This window comes from Oryza glaberrima, chromosome 3, assembly GCF_000147395.1.
Source record: "Oryza glaberrima chromosome 3, OglaRS2, whole genome shotgun sequence".
Taxonomy (NCBI): domain Eukaryota; kingdom Viridiplantae; phylum Streptophyta; class Magnoliopsida; order Poales; family Poaceae; genus Oryza; species Oryza glaberrima.
The window spans coordinates 8374014-8388335 of NC_068328.1; the positions used below are offsets into that span (position 1 = coordinate 8374014).

The window sequence follows — 14322 nt, forward strand, 5'->3', positions numbered from 1 at the left end:
TCGAGCGAGCGGGTGATTCAATCATGTCTGGTGACACTAGAGTGAGAAGGGAGGAGAGGAGGGGCGGGGTAAGGTTTAGGGATGTATGCACCAATCTATAGCTATACTTATTATAAAAATTGAAGATGGCATCATCCGTGTTTGAGTCGGTTTTAATTTTATGTTTTGGTTTATACTATTATAAAAATTGAAGATGTTTCCACGGTCCGTCATCCGTGTTTGAGTCGGTTATAAAAATTGAAGATGTTTCCGCGGTCCGTCATCCGTGTTTGAGTCGGTTTTAATTTTATGTTTTGGTTTTAATCTGTATATCTTCTCTACTATTATAAAAATTAAAGATGTTTTCGCCGGTATTTTGGTACGTCATCCGTGTATGAGTCGGTTTTTAAGTTCGTTTGCTTTCAGTAATACAGAAGGAATCATATAAGAAATCTGTTTAAAAAAACTCGCATGCTAACTTGAGACGATCAGACTGCTAACTGCAGCTCATGATTTTCTAAAAATATATATATCCAAGGGAATTCCCACAGTAAATTTCATCTTAACTAAACCATATAACAATAATAAGATTAAAATAGACTTCACCCGTTGCAACGCACGAGCATTTTTTTCTAGTCTTAAAGAAATTCAACTGTTCAAAATTCGACAGTTCCCTTTATATATTGTAACGTCTTACATATGCGATTTTTATGGTTCAGAGTTTCTGACATGAGTTTCTTATGTATGTCTCACATGAATTGTCTGTTCTGATCGATACATGTAAGTTTTCGTTCTAAGGGCACCCACAATGGTTATTTATAGGCTCTCTACAAGATATCCATGTCAGCATATTTTCCTACTTGGAAGAGATTAAATGAAGAGATAGAGCAAAGCTATCTACTAACCTGGAGATAGTCTATAGAGAAAAACGAGGCAATGAATTAAAGAGCTATAGATACCCATGTAGATATACTATTGGGGTGGTTTACTATTAATCTAGTCTATTGCTGAGATGTACATGTTTTATAGAGAGCACCTTACTTTACCATTGCGGGTGCTCTAACAGTTCCATTTTCAATTTCCAATATTATCTTTGTTTTGGCCTCTACCGTTTCCGTGAAAAATAAATGGCTACAGAAATGCTTTAGGCTGTTTGTCGACTGTTTTCAGGACTAGTGAGAAGGAGCCTCGACCTATCAACAGTAGGGATGAAATCCTTCACAATGGGTTTAATTAATTCGCCATCAGAAAAGAAAATTTCTACAAATATATTATAATTTAGTTACAATACTTTTTTTTTAAGAAACACCCCCGTATATGAAACTTGCAGTCAAGCCAAGAACTTCTCGACCTTCTCCACTTCCTCCACGCTCCCGATGTACAGCGGCACTCTCTGATGGATCTGCACGGCACATTCACAAACGAATCAATTATATAGACACATTTCGATTTCTAAGTCTACTCGTAGATTAATCCATTAATAACACTGCGCATATAATGTGTGTGCATATTTTACCTCTGTAGGCATGATGTCAAGTATCCTCTGGTGGCCATCGGAGCCCTTGCCGCCGGCCTGCTCGACGATGAAGCTCATCGGCGCGCACTCGTACAGCAGCCGCAGCTTGCCGTTCTTGCTCTTCTGGTCCCTGGGGTAGCCGTAGATGCCGCCGTAGAGCAGCGTGCGGTGGAAGTCGCCGACGAGGCTGCCGATGTAGCGCGCGGAGTATGGCTTCCCGGACGGCCCGGGCTCCTTGAGGCTGTCCATGTAGCTCTTGAGCTTGTCGTCCCAGAGCGCGTAGTTGCCCTCGTTGAAGGCATAGATCTTGCCTGCCTTGGGGATCTGCACCTTCTCCTGCGTCAGCACGAACTCGCCGTACATCGGGTCCAGCGTGAACACGTACACCCCTGTCCCGATGGTGAGCACGAAGATGACCGAGCTCGAGTACATGCAGTAGCCGGCGGCGAGCAGGTTGCTCCCCGGCTGGCACACGCTCACGATGCACCTCTGCTCCACCTGGTCAAGCTGCAGGCACACGCGCGCGGACAGAGGCGTTTCGTTCTGTTAGCACCGTGTCAGTGTGTGCATGAGCGATTGCTAGGCGATCGATAACGCGTTACATTTTGGTCGTCGGCGATGTCGGCTAGGCACTCGTCGTTGGGGCTGTAGATGCCGAAGATGGAGCCGGTGGAGACGGCGGCGTCGATGTTGGAGGAGCCGTCGAGCGGGTCGAACACCACGATGTAGTTGCCCGAGTAGCTCTCCTCCACGGCCACCGGCACGTCCTCCTCCTCCGACGCGATCACGCCGGTGCGCCCGCTCGATTTGAGGCAGTTGGAGAACACCTGCGGTGCGCATAGCGCTCAGCTTATGGTCGGTCGCGCTTGTTGCGGTGGTTCGCGCACTAACCACGACGAGCTACTGATAATTTAGTCGTTTACCTCGTTGGAGACGACGTCGAGTTTTTTCTGGTCCTCGCCCTGCACGTTGACGGCGCCCTGGACGCCGGTGAGGTTGGAGATGGGCGCGCGCTGCACCAGCGAGGCGATCTGCTTGCACGCCGTGGAGATGCTGGCCAGCACGATGGTCATCTCGCCGTCGATGGTCCCGGCCTGCTCCTGCTTCAGCAGCCACGTCGTCAGCGTGGTGATCTCGTAGCTGCTCTTCTTGCTAGCCTCCGTCGCGGCGGGCGCCGAGGCCGTGTCGACGGCCGCCATGCACCGCACGCTCGGGGCCGACGACCCGCCGGCGAGCCTGCCGGGCTGCCTCCGGAAGGAGAGGCCGCATTGGAGCGAGGCCGCCGCCTGCTGGCGGGAGAGCAGGAGCAGGTGGGAGGATGTCGTGGCTGCGGCGGCCATCGCTGCTGCTGCTTGGTTGCTTGCTCTGCTCGCGCTCTCCTCTCGCTGCGGCTACCTGGTCTTGGTGCCGATGGCTTCTTGTTTTGTTCCATTGGTTTTAGCCGCGGTTTGTGTGGCCGGAGAGAGGGCGGGAGGTGAGTGTGTGGATTGGGGGAGAATTGTGAGGATGGCGTTGCCTCAGATACTAGCCTAATTGCAACTCCTTGTCCTTCAGCCAGCGTCACGTACAGTCACATACAAGTAGCATCGCCTTGCTCAGGGGCAGTATATACTTGTGCTTTTGATTAGGCAGATCTATTATTCGTACCTATGAATATAGATGGTCATATGACCCAGCCTAAGGCCAGGTGATTTGGCCCGGCCCAGGCATGGCAGGTCGGGCCATGCCGGCCCAGCCTGACAGCCATGTCGTGCTTGGGCTGCCACCTCGGCACGTTGGGTCGGCATGGCCCGGCACAAAGTTCAGTGTCGATTGGAACGATGAGCCCAGATCCACACAGTTCCGGAGGACAAAGGAGCAAGACGGTGGTCAGCTGTCGATGATGAGGCTGCTGGCTCATATGGGTTTGCCAGTAGAGGCTCAAGCATCAGTGACGTGCGTGGCCCAATGAGAGAGATGGTGTCAGACCACTCCCCTACCGGGATCACGGACGGCAAGGTAGGCAGCGACTGTGAAGGACTGAAGCAGGCAAGGATGGGGATGATGTCTGAAGGGGAAGATGAGGAAGGGCGGCTTTCTCTGCCGTCATCATCGCGCCATTGCCTACTATTGTCCCCACTCGAGCTCGTGTGGCGGTGTGGGAAAGGAGAGGGGGGTGAGAAAGAGAGGGGTTGCTCGCAACATTGGTAGCGATGGCGATGGGAGGGGAGGCTCATGTCGTAGTGTTAGGAGGCTCCTGCCAACAGGATGAGGCCACAGAGTCGTCACCTCCATCCCTAGTGAGTTCCACAACCTCCTCGAGCTGTTGTTACCCATCGGCCTACTGATACATACTCACTGACATGTGACCCCCACATCCGGTTGGACCAACTTGCCACGTTGGTGAAAACCATTTTTAAAATGGGACAATTGCATATATGCCCCCAATTTCAAACCCAATTGTTGTTTTACCCTCACTTTTTAGGGTTTACAGTTTTAGCCCCACTTTTTGAATCTGAACCGGCCGTCTACCCCTACTTGTAACAATTGTTTGGTGGGTCCCACGTTTTGTGTTAAAGGAATATAAAAGGAAATAAAAAAGGTTTTAGGAAATATGAATTTACGTTTGTACCCCTGAGAGAATGGGTAGGGACTAAATCCTCTCAACCCGTGCGTGCGTGAATCAAGGACTCGAGGGCGGGCGGCTGCGAGGGCGTACGCGCGGCGGCGGCAGCCGTGGAGAGGGCGGGCGAGCGGTAGCCAGGCGGCCGTGGGGCTTTGACACGGGGATTCGCAGTTCCAGTTGCCACACGAGTTCATGCTCTCCCCGATCGCCGCCCTCTCCCTTGCCGCGAGGTATGCCGCCATCGAGAGGTCTGTACGACCGCTTCCCCCTACCGCACCCTCCTCGCACTACTACGCAGCCGGCGACGACCCCATCCTGCTCGACGTCGATGGCGATGGCAACGCCGCCTTCGTGGCGGTCCTCGGCCCCACCCGCCCAAGCATACTCTCCCCGGTGCCCTCCGCGCTGCCCCCCATGGCTTCGTTGCCGTCGAGGCTCTTCTCCCCGCTCGACCAAGCCTCCGTCTCCTGGCTCAGCGGCCTCAGCCCCTTTGTCCACTCCGCCGGCGCAACCCCTCCCCCCCAACCCATGCCGTCGTTCGCGCTAGCACGCATAGCCTACTGCTGTCCACGCCCACCGTCGCCAATGACCTTCTCCATCAAGGAATTCTTCAGTAGCAACTTCCCGGACCTGTCGAAATGCTGTCTAAATTTTGTTCAAAGTTTGGTCAGATTATGTACTTGGCTAGTATTTGTGATTTTTTTATTAAAGTACAAAAACATCACAAGAGATGCTCATATTTGAATTATTTATAACAATCACACAATAGGGGCAAAATCACACAAGCTGGAAAAAATAGGAGCAAAAATGCAATAATCACTAAGGGTATAAATGTCCTTTTGCTGTACAACTAACACCGTTAAACCGGATGTTAGAAGTGGGGGTAGTCGGCTGGTTCAGATTTAAAAAGTGAGGGTAAAACTACAAACCCAAAAAGTGAGGATAAAACAACAATTAGGTTTGATAGTGGGGGCATAGATACAATTGTCTCATTTAAAATAGTCAAGATAATTAAGTTACATCAATTTTAATAGTTGGGGGGTTAGAACATCCTCTTTCACGAATGAGGAATAGAATCAGAAGGACTTTAAAGGAATGGAGTGCCATCCAACAGAAGGCCCTATAACTACTTACGTTCAGCAAATCCTGATATGTAGCCTGAGCCGAGCTGCTCTTTCTTGGGCTTCTTACTTGTTATACTCTGTGGGCCGTGGCCCAATTTGACAACTCCTTACCGTTTTACTTTTGCTTTTCTATTTCTCTAGGGGTATAAAACAGCTGTACCAAATCAATAGAAAACCAATGCTGCATTTCTTGTGTACTAGAAACAAAATGTCCATGCGTTGCAACATTTTTTTTCTTTCTGTGGTACGACGGCTAATAGGAGCTAAGCAATATATTGAAACATTGGAATCACTATACATTGCCCCATTCCTTTATTTTCAGCCCTAGCCCAATCCACGCCTCATATCTCCCTCCGCTCGGCCTGCCTCTCTCCAGCGCACCCTACAAATGGAGTTGCAAGAGCCCAGCTAGCACAATCGGTTGCCTCCTCCAAGCACTACAGTAGCGTCTTCAAACCTCTAGATGACAGTCATGTGCCCGTATCATACCGGAGCTAATCATCCCCATCAAGTCCGGTGGAATCTTTCTCGATCTCTCAAAATTGGTTGAGGGTTTTAATCCACTCGATCTCGATCCTCTTTCCATTTCTCCCAAAATCAGAGCGTCGCATCCAAATCGTCGTAGCCCAATTTTGTAAAACTTGAGATAAAAACACGCGCACGGTAGCGCTACGGACATTGACGAGCCCAAAAAACTACAAAAGCCTTACGTATTTTTAATTAAGATATATAAAAAAAGGAATCTTGGTCTCGATTAGACTCTCGATCGTGTCGCAGGTGCAGCGATGATGAAACGAAGCGGAGGGACGAACGGAAGCCGAATCTCAAAGGGATTTAAGGGAATCATTGATGGATGAAAATTTCAACAGAAGCTTTACGCATTTTTTAAATAGGTATATATAGATATATGAACTATTTGTAAAATACTTTTGTATCATCTAACATTTTATGCAAGATGGACATGACGCAGACATCAGAACATATTCTTAAAAGAACATATCAGAATACTAACAAATTAAGCAATAATCACCTCCTCCAGCTTAATCCTTTTTTTTGCTCTTTCCACGACACCAACCTTTTGAACAAGAAATACAATATTTTTGTAGACCAAATAATATAATTCTCTTGCAGAGTCCAATCCTCGTATTGTTTAAGCTTTGAGTTTAGCAAACTCTACTCTTAATTTGTACCATTGCGTGGCAGGATTCCAATCAAATACTAGTAGAAAACAACTCCTATGCTTACAAAAAACAGGACATTCCAAGGCAACCTACCTATTCAGGCGCGCACGTCGATGTGCTATGCTTTACATTGACATGTCCAGCAATCTTGTCCTATCCTGTTCCAAGACGGTGGCAATTTTTGTCAGCTACCGATTGGGCAGGGGAGCACAGCTACCTCCTGCCTCATCGGAGACAGAAACAGAGTCGTAACCCATCAAAAGCAAAGACAAAATACACTTGTCGAGAACTCTTTGTTTGGTTTCTCTTCACGGGCAACGGAATCTTCAAGGTGTCATTGGCAGAATGGCAGGCATGCTAATTTGTTCAGAAGGTCTCTAATTCATTTGACGAGTTAGCGTGTATACTAGCAATCACCCTCTTGATTATCTCATGCTGTGCTCGTCGTCTTAGGAAATGCCATGTCCGGTAGGGTCAAAGCCAAACCGAGTCAGGTCAGTATGAAACCAAATGCATTTCGGTTAGTGGCGGGAGAAAAATATCGATGTCACAATTAGTCAACGAGCAAGCCTACTCTGTTCTATATAGCACATGGAAGAAATGGGACCTAACAGTAGACTTCTGATTGTTCTTCTAGCTCTTTGTGTTTTATAATACATATCTGAACGCTCAAACTAACCTGTAGCTATAGTCGTCGGTTCAAACCAGTGTTTGATTCGACCACACTCTATGAACCCAACTACTTCCACCACTCCATCTCTTGATCCTGAAAGTGTTAACATTTCATAATTAGGAGATCATGCTGGGAGATTCTGCCAAACCACATTTGCATACCAACGGCCTAGATTTTCTATAGCTTACCAGCTGCCACTCCAAGCTTGACTTCTGAATCCGAATAGGTTCACAACAAAGGCTGTGTTTAGATCTAAAGTTTGGATCCAAACTTCAGTCTTTTCCCATCACATCAACCTGTTATACACACACAACTTTTCAGTTACATCATCTTTAATTTCAACCAAAATCCAAACTTTACGCTGAACTAAATACAGCCAAAGCGAGATTCGCCCCGCTTGCCCCTCTCCGGCAGGCGGCAGCTTGACCCTACGCACCAAATTAAACTGAACAGATAGGATAGGATAGGATGACCTCATTGGAGCGCCAGCATGAATAACACAGTAACCTTTTTTTCTCGACACGAAAGGAGCCAATGACCTATATGAGCGCTTGCTTTTGCTGAAACTGTACTTTCACACGGCAGATTAACCTAACGTAGATATATCCTACTGAAAAGCATCTCACGACCGACCTGTACTGCTGCTGTCCTTTCTCTATAGACGATCACTCCGCAGCAATAATTCTGGTCCAGTCGGAGACATCGACCCCCCACACACAATAGCTAGATCGCTAGCTAGCCCAAGGACACCCAAGAACAGCGAGATGGGGCAGATGGCGATATCACCACGTTCTCGTTTCATTCGTTTCAGCGGCCGTCACTTTCACTGCAAATTTTTCGCCGCAGATCGTGCAGCTAATTATAAAAGCTGATAACAATCGATCTGAAGCCGCCTCTCTTCGTCCCGTTCACAGAAATTCATCTTACCTAATTACCAGAGGAGACACTAGCTCCTTTTGACTTTGCGTGTCGCTGCACCTGATCACTCTCTCTCACACACGCACATCCATTAGCTGGGCATGGCTGCTACTTGCAGCTGAGTGCCCAGCTCACGTAGCACGTCGCATGCAGTAATACACTTACAGGTCATGGGCTCATGGCAGTGACAAAAACAAGGCCGTCTTCCCAGGCTCGCACACTGGCACCGGCAGCCTCGCACACTGGCTAGCTAGGTGACGAAGACGGCATCGCTTTACAACTCAAAAGGGCCTCCGCACCTCGGCACGCCTCGTTTTCTATTGCTCGGCCGCCTTTGCGCACCAACCGCCCGGGTCGGACAAAACACGAGGGCGTCTCGCGGATGATTGGGAGGCGGTCTCGCAGATGATTGGGAGGGACGGGGTTGGTTGCGCGCACTCGCGCGCGGGGCAGTGGCCGGTTGTGGAGGAAACGGTGCTCCTCTCCTATCCCGACGTCTCCGCGGCAGCTGATGTTGAACGGGCTCCAATCCGATCGATGCGATGCATGCATGGCTTGACTGCATGCGACGTTAGGTACCAAGGCTGGCTCAGATCAGGACCGGGACGTACTGTCTCCTCGCAGCTGTAATGAAAACTTGCAAAGCAACCTGGTACTACTAAATTTGTCCCAAGATACAAAAATTTTTAGAGATAATACAGTTATTAAGAAAATAAGTAAAATTAAACGGAAGAGGTTATGATTGGATGAGAAGTGACGGTAGATTAAGAAATTAAATGGTGAACAGTTATAATTGGTTGGAAAGAGAACGTTGATAGATAAGCTATTATATATTGAGACAAATTCTGAATACTAAAAATTATTATATTTTGGTACGGATAAAGTAATAGTAGTACAGTAGGTTATTAAGCTGCTAGTAACATGATGGATTGGAATCGCCGTCGCCGACCGTGCATGATCTAACATCGATGCCTTCTTTGTTTTCAAAAAGAGAAAAAAAGGGTAGAAGAGGATTCGGTGGTTCTGTTAATTTGCAGCCCCTGTCGTTTTCAGGTTCTGTGGAAGCATAGAAGTTATTTCCTAGATATTGACTTTGTTATTCTTTTTTCTTTGACCTCTTACAGCTTTCAATACTTTAGATCCATTCCACCACAGCTAGCCTAACTCCAATTCCTTCGTTGTATAAACCTATTGCGCTCTTGACTTTTTTAGCATGAGAATTAAACAAACTGGAAGTCTTAGCTTAGCTGCTGAACAGCAGTGCATCACCACAATTTTTTTCCGTTATTGTGGTCATTGATAGTAGCATCTTTGATCTAAGGGATGAATTGTCGGTAACGTACAAAGGAGGCCCATTTTCCATGCAGATGTGACCACCGGAACCACCATCGTCAGTGGGCACGGCAAGCCAAGCGGTAATAAGATTCGCCAGAACGTGGGGGGTTTGCCTCCCGTACGTGAAGACGGTGCGAGCGTCAGCATCTGACAAGTCCAGTGGTGTCGGGCCTTGGCGCGAAATTAGCAAGCAATGCTTCGATCAGAAATTCAGTTATACTATAAACATGAAAGAATCACCCTGCTCACCGGGTTTTATTTTGTTTTGAAAGGGAAATCTGCTCACCGGATTTCGATCGCAGTGTCAGGTTGTTGGGGATACCACGTCGAGCAAACAATAATATTCCCGTCTCTGTGGCAACTGCTTCCACCAGCAAGCCCAGGCTCACCAATCGTGAAAGCGGCCGGCCGGCGGCGATCAGTCTCCTGTAAAACACCGGAGGAGCAACATATATGGCTCGGCACTCACCCACTCACCCAGCTCAGCTGTGTAACCTCTAAAAATACTAGCAATACTTTTAATTTGGACCATATCTTATCTGCCTTCACTGACACCTCTTATCCAGTACTTATGCGTATCTAGATCGTGCTAATCATTGACGCTCCGTAATAATGTCTTTGATCCGGCCATTTGATTGGAGAGTATGCAAAATATGCATAGTATTACAGACGGATGGATCGGATCGAATCAGTGTACTGTAAATGATGAGTAACCCTGGCCTGATTGATCCGTGGATCTCCCATGTCGAGCGGCAGCCGGGCAATCACAATGATGAGACCCGATCTCACAGAGTGGTACGTGGTGTCCATGGCCTTTCGATCTCCAGCAGCAGCGGCAGCGGCAGCAACCTGGTTGGCACGTCGGAGGAAACGGACAGGATCTCCACCCCCACGAACGCGAATACAATAATCCCGCGCGACGCGACGCCCGCACGCACGGGGCGGGGGCGGAGCGGACGACGCTAGCGTCCAGCCACAGCGCAGCGCAGCGTGGACGGAACCCCGACCCGCCGATCAAGCCGTCCACCCGCGCCGGCGCCGCGAATGGCGCGGCCCAACCACCGGGAGCGTGAGGATAAACCAAGCCGAGACACCGGGAATCTGGCGCGCGGCGTGCACAGCGAAACGGCCCGATATCAAGCGACGATCATTGCGGCAACCTAACACGGGGGCCCGGGTGCACGGTGCGTGCGCGCGAACGTCAACAGCCTACGACTACAACTAGTACTGTTCGCGATCCCCTCCTCCTAATCGTTTGAAGCCAGTGCCGCGCACGTAGGCGCCCTACCGGTTATGGAAAGGGACTCGCGGGCCGTTCGGAACGGATTAGCTAGTCGTAACTCGTACGTACTCAGGCGTCATGCCTATGGTTCGTGACTTGTACGTACTGTGTTACATCTCACTCCACGGATGCGCGATCAGGATCGAGAGAGAAAAAAAAAAGGCAATCGATCAATTGCTTCCCAACAACTCCAGGTTCCCATTATCAATCTGAACGTGTCGATGCTTCCATCGAATTGACTACTCGTGCAGCAACACTCCGTACGTAGTATCATCTTCAACAGCGAAGAATCGGTTAAATGCAAGTTTAACTGATAAAGTGAGTGTGTGGGAACACTGCAGAACGGCACAAAGGCTGAAAGTTGAAACCAGGAAAGGGCAACGCATGATCGTGCGTATATGTGTATATTACTGTTTGGACGATGAGCACAAGGATATCTCTTGAGAAAAGAAATGTTAAACAAGATCGCAGAGTGCGTGCGGCCACGACCAAATTTTGGGGGGGGCAAAAATAATGTAAGAGCAAATCTTGGACCCCACCTGCCAGCTGCCCGCACGACTCATCAAAACCGGTACAAACCCACCGAGACAGGGTAGGCGTCATAACGCAACACAAAAGGAACCGCGCGGCGGCACCAAAGCGAGCAGAAGCAGCAGCCGAAGGCGATCGGAGCTCGCGCAACAGGAGAGCTGTCTCCATGAGGAAGCTGTGCCCGAACCTGGAGCGCGATGACGCGCTGGACACGGTGCTCGAGGTGCCCATCCCGGAGGAGATGTTCTCACGCGGCAGCGGCGGTGGCAGCTCCCGCGGCTCCAGGTTCGGCTGCACCAACGTCAAGTCGTGGGTGCGGCCGAACGCGTCCGACCGCTCCGGCGGCGCCGGAGAGCCGTGCTCCATGAGCCGCGGCGAGCTGCAGCTCATGCTCGGCGTCATCGGCGCGCCGCTGATACCGCTCCCCGTCGACCACGCCAAGCAGTCGCCCTGCTCCGTCCTCTGCGAACAGCTCAAGGCCGATCCCATTGTACGATCGCCATCATCGGATTCTTCTCCGTTTCGTTTGTCCATCGCCGCGCGCTGATTGGCTCATCCATTTATGGCGTGTCCCCTTTCAGGAGTCGTCCACGGCCAAGTACATAATACAGCAGTACATCGCGGCGTCGGGCGGGGAGTGGGCGCTGAACAAGGTCACGAGCATGTACGCGATGGGGAAGGTGAGGATGACCGCCGCGGAGCTCAACAGCAGCGACGCCGACGGCGGCGGCGGCGGCGGTGGCGGAGGGCACCGCGGCGGGAAGAAGAGCAGCAAGAACGGCGGCGAGGTTGGCGGGTTCGTGCTGTGGCAGAAGAAGCCGGAGCTGTGGTCCCTGGAGCTCGTGGTGTCCGGCTGCAAGATCAGCGCCGGCAGCGACGGCAAGGTCGCCTGGCGCCAGACGCCGTGGCATCAGTCGCACGCCTCCCGCGGTCCGCCGCGCCCTCTCCGCCGATCGCTCCAGGTATAATATAAACCGCGAGTTCTTCGTTAGTTCCATATAAACGCTTACCGTATTCGCACGACTTGACTGCAATACTGCATGGTCGCGTAGCATCATAGAAAACACGCTCAACTCTCAGTTAAAGTTTCCAACGACTAGGAGAACTACGTACTGAATTGGATCCTGTTTATGAGACGGACGACTACGAGAACCAAATTTGGTGGCACATATTTTCTTTTCTGGTTCGACGTCAAAACGAGTAGTCCTTTGTGTTTGGGTCGATCCAACGTTGCTGTTGGCCGAACTTACGTAGCGAGTCCATTGTTGTCATCGTTCCTAGTGGTAGGTACTAATAGGCATCGGTATCATGACATGGAACGCATACGTCCAAAGTCGCAAAGTTCTCATCTTAATGGGAACTTACTTTCTGTAGTTCTTTGTCCCAAGAAGCTCTGTTTTTCCCCTTCGTCCTGCTCAAACCGGCCTGATTTGGGTACTAGGTGGCCATCAGTACGCGCCGTACCGAGCGTGCGTAGTACGAGTAGAGAGTAGAGCATGCATGGCAACTTGGCCAGTGTCACGTACCTGGATCTTCCCTGCATACTGTCGGTAGGACAGGACAGATCGGTCGAGTACCCGCACGGCCGAGCGACATGATTACGCCTTTGCCGCACTCATTGGGCCGTTGGCATTAGCTGTGGTCAAGGTCAGTCCAGGGCGGTGTCGGGATAGGGCTGGCCGATCGCTCGCTCGTCTCATCATGAGGCTTGTACACTTGTGCCGTTGCGCGAGAGATCTGGTCCAGGGCACCCGGTACACACAGATATGGGGGACGTACTCATCATCCATCGTCAGTAGCGGTGGCTGCACGCTGTCGCTGTGGAGTGGGGGCGAATCATGGCAAGGGGAGGGCGATTAGCGGGAACAAAGCACGGAGCAGCGGGATTAGGGGGGACGGGTTTTCAACACCGTCACCGCAACGTGCCGCCATGTGCTGCAGCAACGCGGCGGGACACATCACGTGGACATGGGCCTAAACCGGGACGCGACCCACGCCATCAATCGGTTGGTGGCTCGCGGTTTGTCACCCGGCCGGTTCCACCCGACTCTTGAACTCTCCCCGCTAATCGCGCTGCACCAACCAGCCCGATTTAATTTGACCGCGGTGTCAACTATCATACCATGTTCTTTTTTCATAACAGCTATAAATAGTACTAGTATATAGTGTCCACGTGGATTAAATTAAGTGACTGGAGAAATTAACTAACTTGTGCATGCATGGTGTGTTTGGTACGCAGGGACTTGACCCGATGCTGACGGCGAGCCTGTTCGCGGACGCGGTGTGCATCGGCGAGAGGAGCGTGGACGGCGAGGACTGCTTCGTGCTCAAGGTGGAGGCGGAGGCGTCGAGCCTGCGGGCGCGCAACAGCAGCAGCGTGGAGATCATCCGGCACACGGTGTGGGGGTACTTCAGCCAGCGGACGGGCCTGCTGGTGCAGCTGGAGGACTCGCACCTGCTGCAGATCAAGTCGAGCGGACACGGCAGCGTCTTCTGGGAGACCACCATGGAGTCGCACCTCCACGACTACCGCGCCGTCGACGGCGTCAACATCGCGCACGCCGGCCGCACCGCCGTCTCGCTCGTCCGCTTCGGGGACAGCAGCGACGGCAACACGCGGACGCGAATGGAGGAGGTGTGGAACATCGAGGAGGTCGACTTCAACATCTGGGGACTCTCCATGGACTGCTTCCTGCCGCCCAGCGACCTCAAGGATAGCAAGGAGGACAAGGACGTCTCCGCCGCCGTCAAGCCCGCGCGGCCGCCGCCGATAAGGATACCGGCGGTGGCCGTCCGCGTCGGGCCATCGCAGGTCGCCGCCGTCAACATGGATGATTCCGATTCGCTCATTGCGAGGTCATGACATACATAGCGGGCAGTGTTACACCGTATGAGTCGTGTGTGTTTACGTGCCTTATCGCCATAAGTTACTTATGGTAAGATCTGTAAATATATTGCAGGTTGAGATATTTTTGTTTTCGGGGAGTGGATTTTACCTCAGATAGATGCTCAGGGGTGAGTAGTAAAGCGAGTAATCCGGGATAGATGTTCTAATTAGCGGTATTGTAATTTGCTTATGACGCCCCTTCACTGTAAAGTTGAAAGAATCTCCAGTTCTGCTAGTCACACACTGGGCTTCAGCATGTTTTCCACTTCTCCTGAACATACTTGTGCTACA

General features: G+C 50.8%; 3 protein-coding genes across 3 annotated transcripts; 2 read left to right on the forward strand and 1 right to left on the reverse strand.

The window, feature by feature from the left end:
* Positions 1-1182: 1182 nt before the first annotated feature.
* Positions 1183-2916, reverse strand: LOC127765222 (fructose-1,6-bisphosphatase, chloroplastic). The gene is made up of 4 exons (XM_052290081.1): positions 2419-2916; positions 2098-2322; positions 1496-2002; positions 1183-1381 (listed from the first exon to the last, which is right to left on the reverse strand). Exons 1-4 carry the CDS (start codon positions 2833-2835, stop codon positions 1310-1312), a joined length of 1221 nt encoding a protein of 406 aa, XP_052146041.1. The 5' UTR covers positions 2836-2916; the 3' UTR covers positions 1183-1309.
* A 771-nt stretch (positions 2917-3687) lies between these two features.
* LOC127765120 (uncharacterized) lies at positions 3688-5552 on the forward strand. The gene is made up of 3 exons (XM_052289957.1): positions 3688-3774; positions 4272-4766; positions 5547-5552. Exons 1-3 carry the CDS (start codon positions 3688-3690, stop codon positions 5550-5552), a joined length of 588 nt encoding a protein of 195 aa, XP_052145917.1.
* Positions 5553-11191: 5639 nt separating this feature from the next.
* Positions 11192-14272, forward strand: LOC127765579 (uncharacterized). The gene is made up of 3 exons (XM_052290508.1): positions 11192-11634; positions 11726-12106; positions 13384-14272. Exons 1-3 carry the CDS (start codon positions 11311-11313, stop codon positions 14005-14007), a joined length of 1329 nt encoding a protein of 442 aa, XP_052146468.1. The 5' UTR covers positions 11192-11310; the 3' UTR covers positions 14008-14272.
* The last annotated feature ends 50 nt before the right edge of the window (positions 14273-14322 follow it).

Bases quoted from the DNA above. Each gene is read 5' to 3' on its own strand.
- LOC127765222 (XM_052290081.1), bottom strand. From the start codon at position 2,835: ATGGCCGCCGCAGCCACGACATCCTCCCACCTGCTCCTGCTCTCCCGC. The intron at 2,323-2,418 runs GTAAACGACTAA...TGCGCACCGCAG, and splicing joins TCGACGTCGTCTCCAACGAG to GTGTTCTCCAACTGCCTCAA. The intron at 2,003-2,097 runs GTAACGCGTTAT...GTGTGCCTGCAG, and splicing joins ACATCGCCGACGACCAAAAT to CTTGACCAGGTGGAGCAGAG.
- LOC127765120 (XM_052289957.1), top strand. From the start codon at position 3,688: ATGGCGATGGGAGGGGAGGCTCATGTCGTAGTGTTAGGAGGCTCCTGC. The intron at 3,775-4,271 runs GTGAGTTCCACA...GGGGATTCGCAG, and splicing joins AGTCGTCACCTCCATCCCTA to TTCCAGTTGCCACACGAGTT.
- LOC127765579 (XM_052290508.1), top strand. From the start codon at position 11,311: ATGAGGAAGCTGTGCCCGAACCTGGAGCGCGATGACGCGCTGGACACG. The intron at 11,635-11,725 runs GTACGATCGCCA...GTCCCCTTTCAG, and splicing joins AGCTCAAGGCCGATCCCATT to GAGTCGTCCACGGCCAAGTA. The intron at 12,107-13,383 runs GTATAATATAAA...TTTGGTACGCAG, and splicing joins CTCTCCGCCGATCGCTCCAG to GGACTTGACCCGATGCTGAC.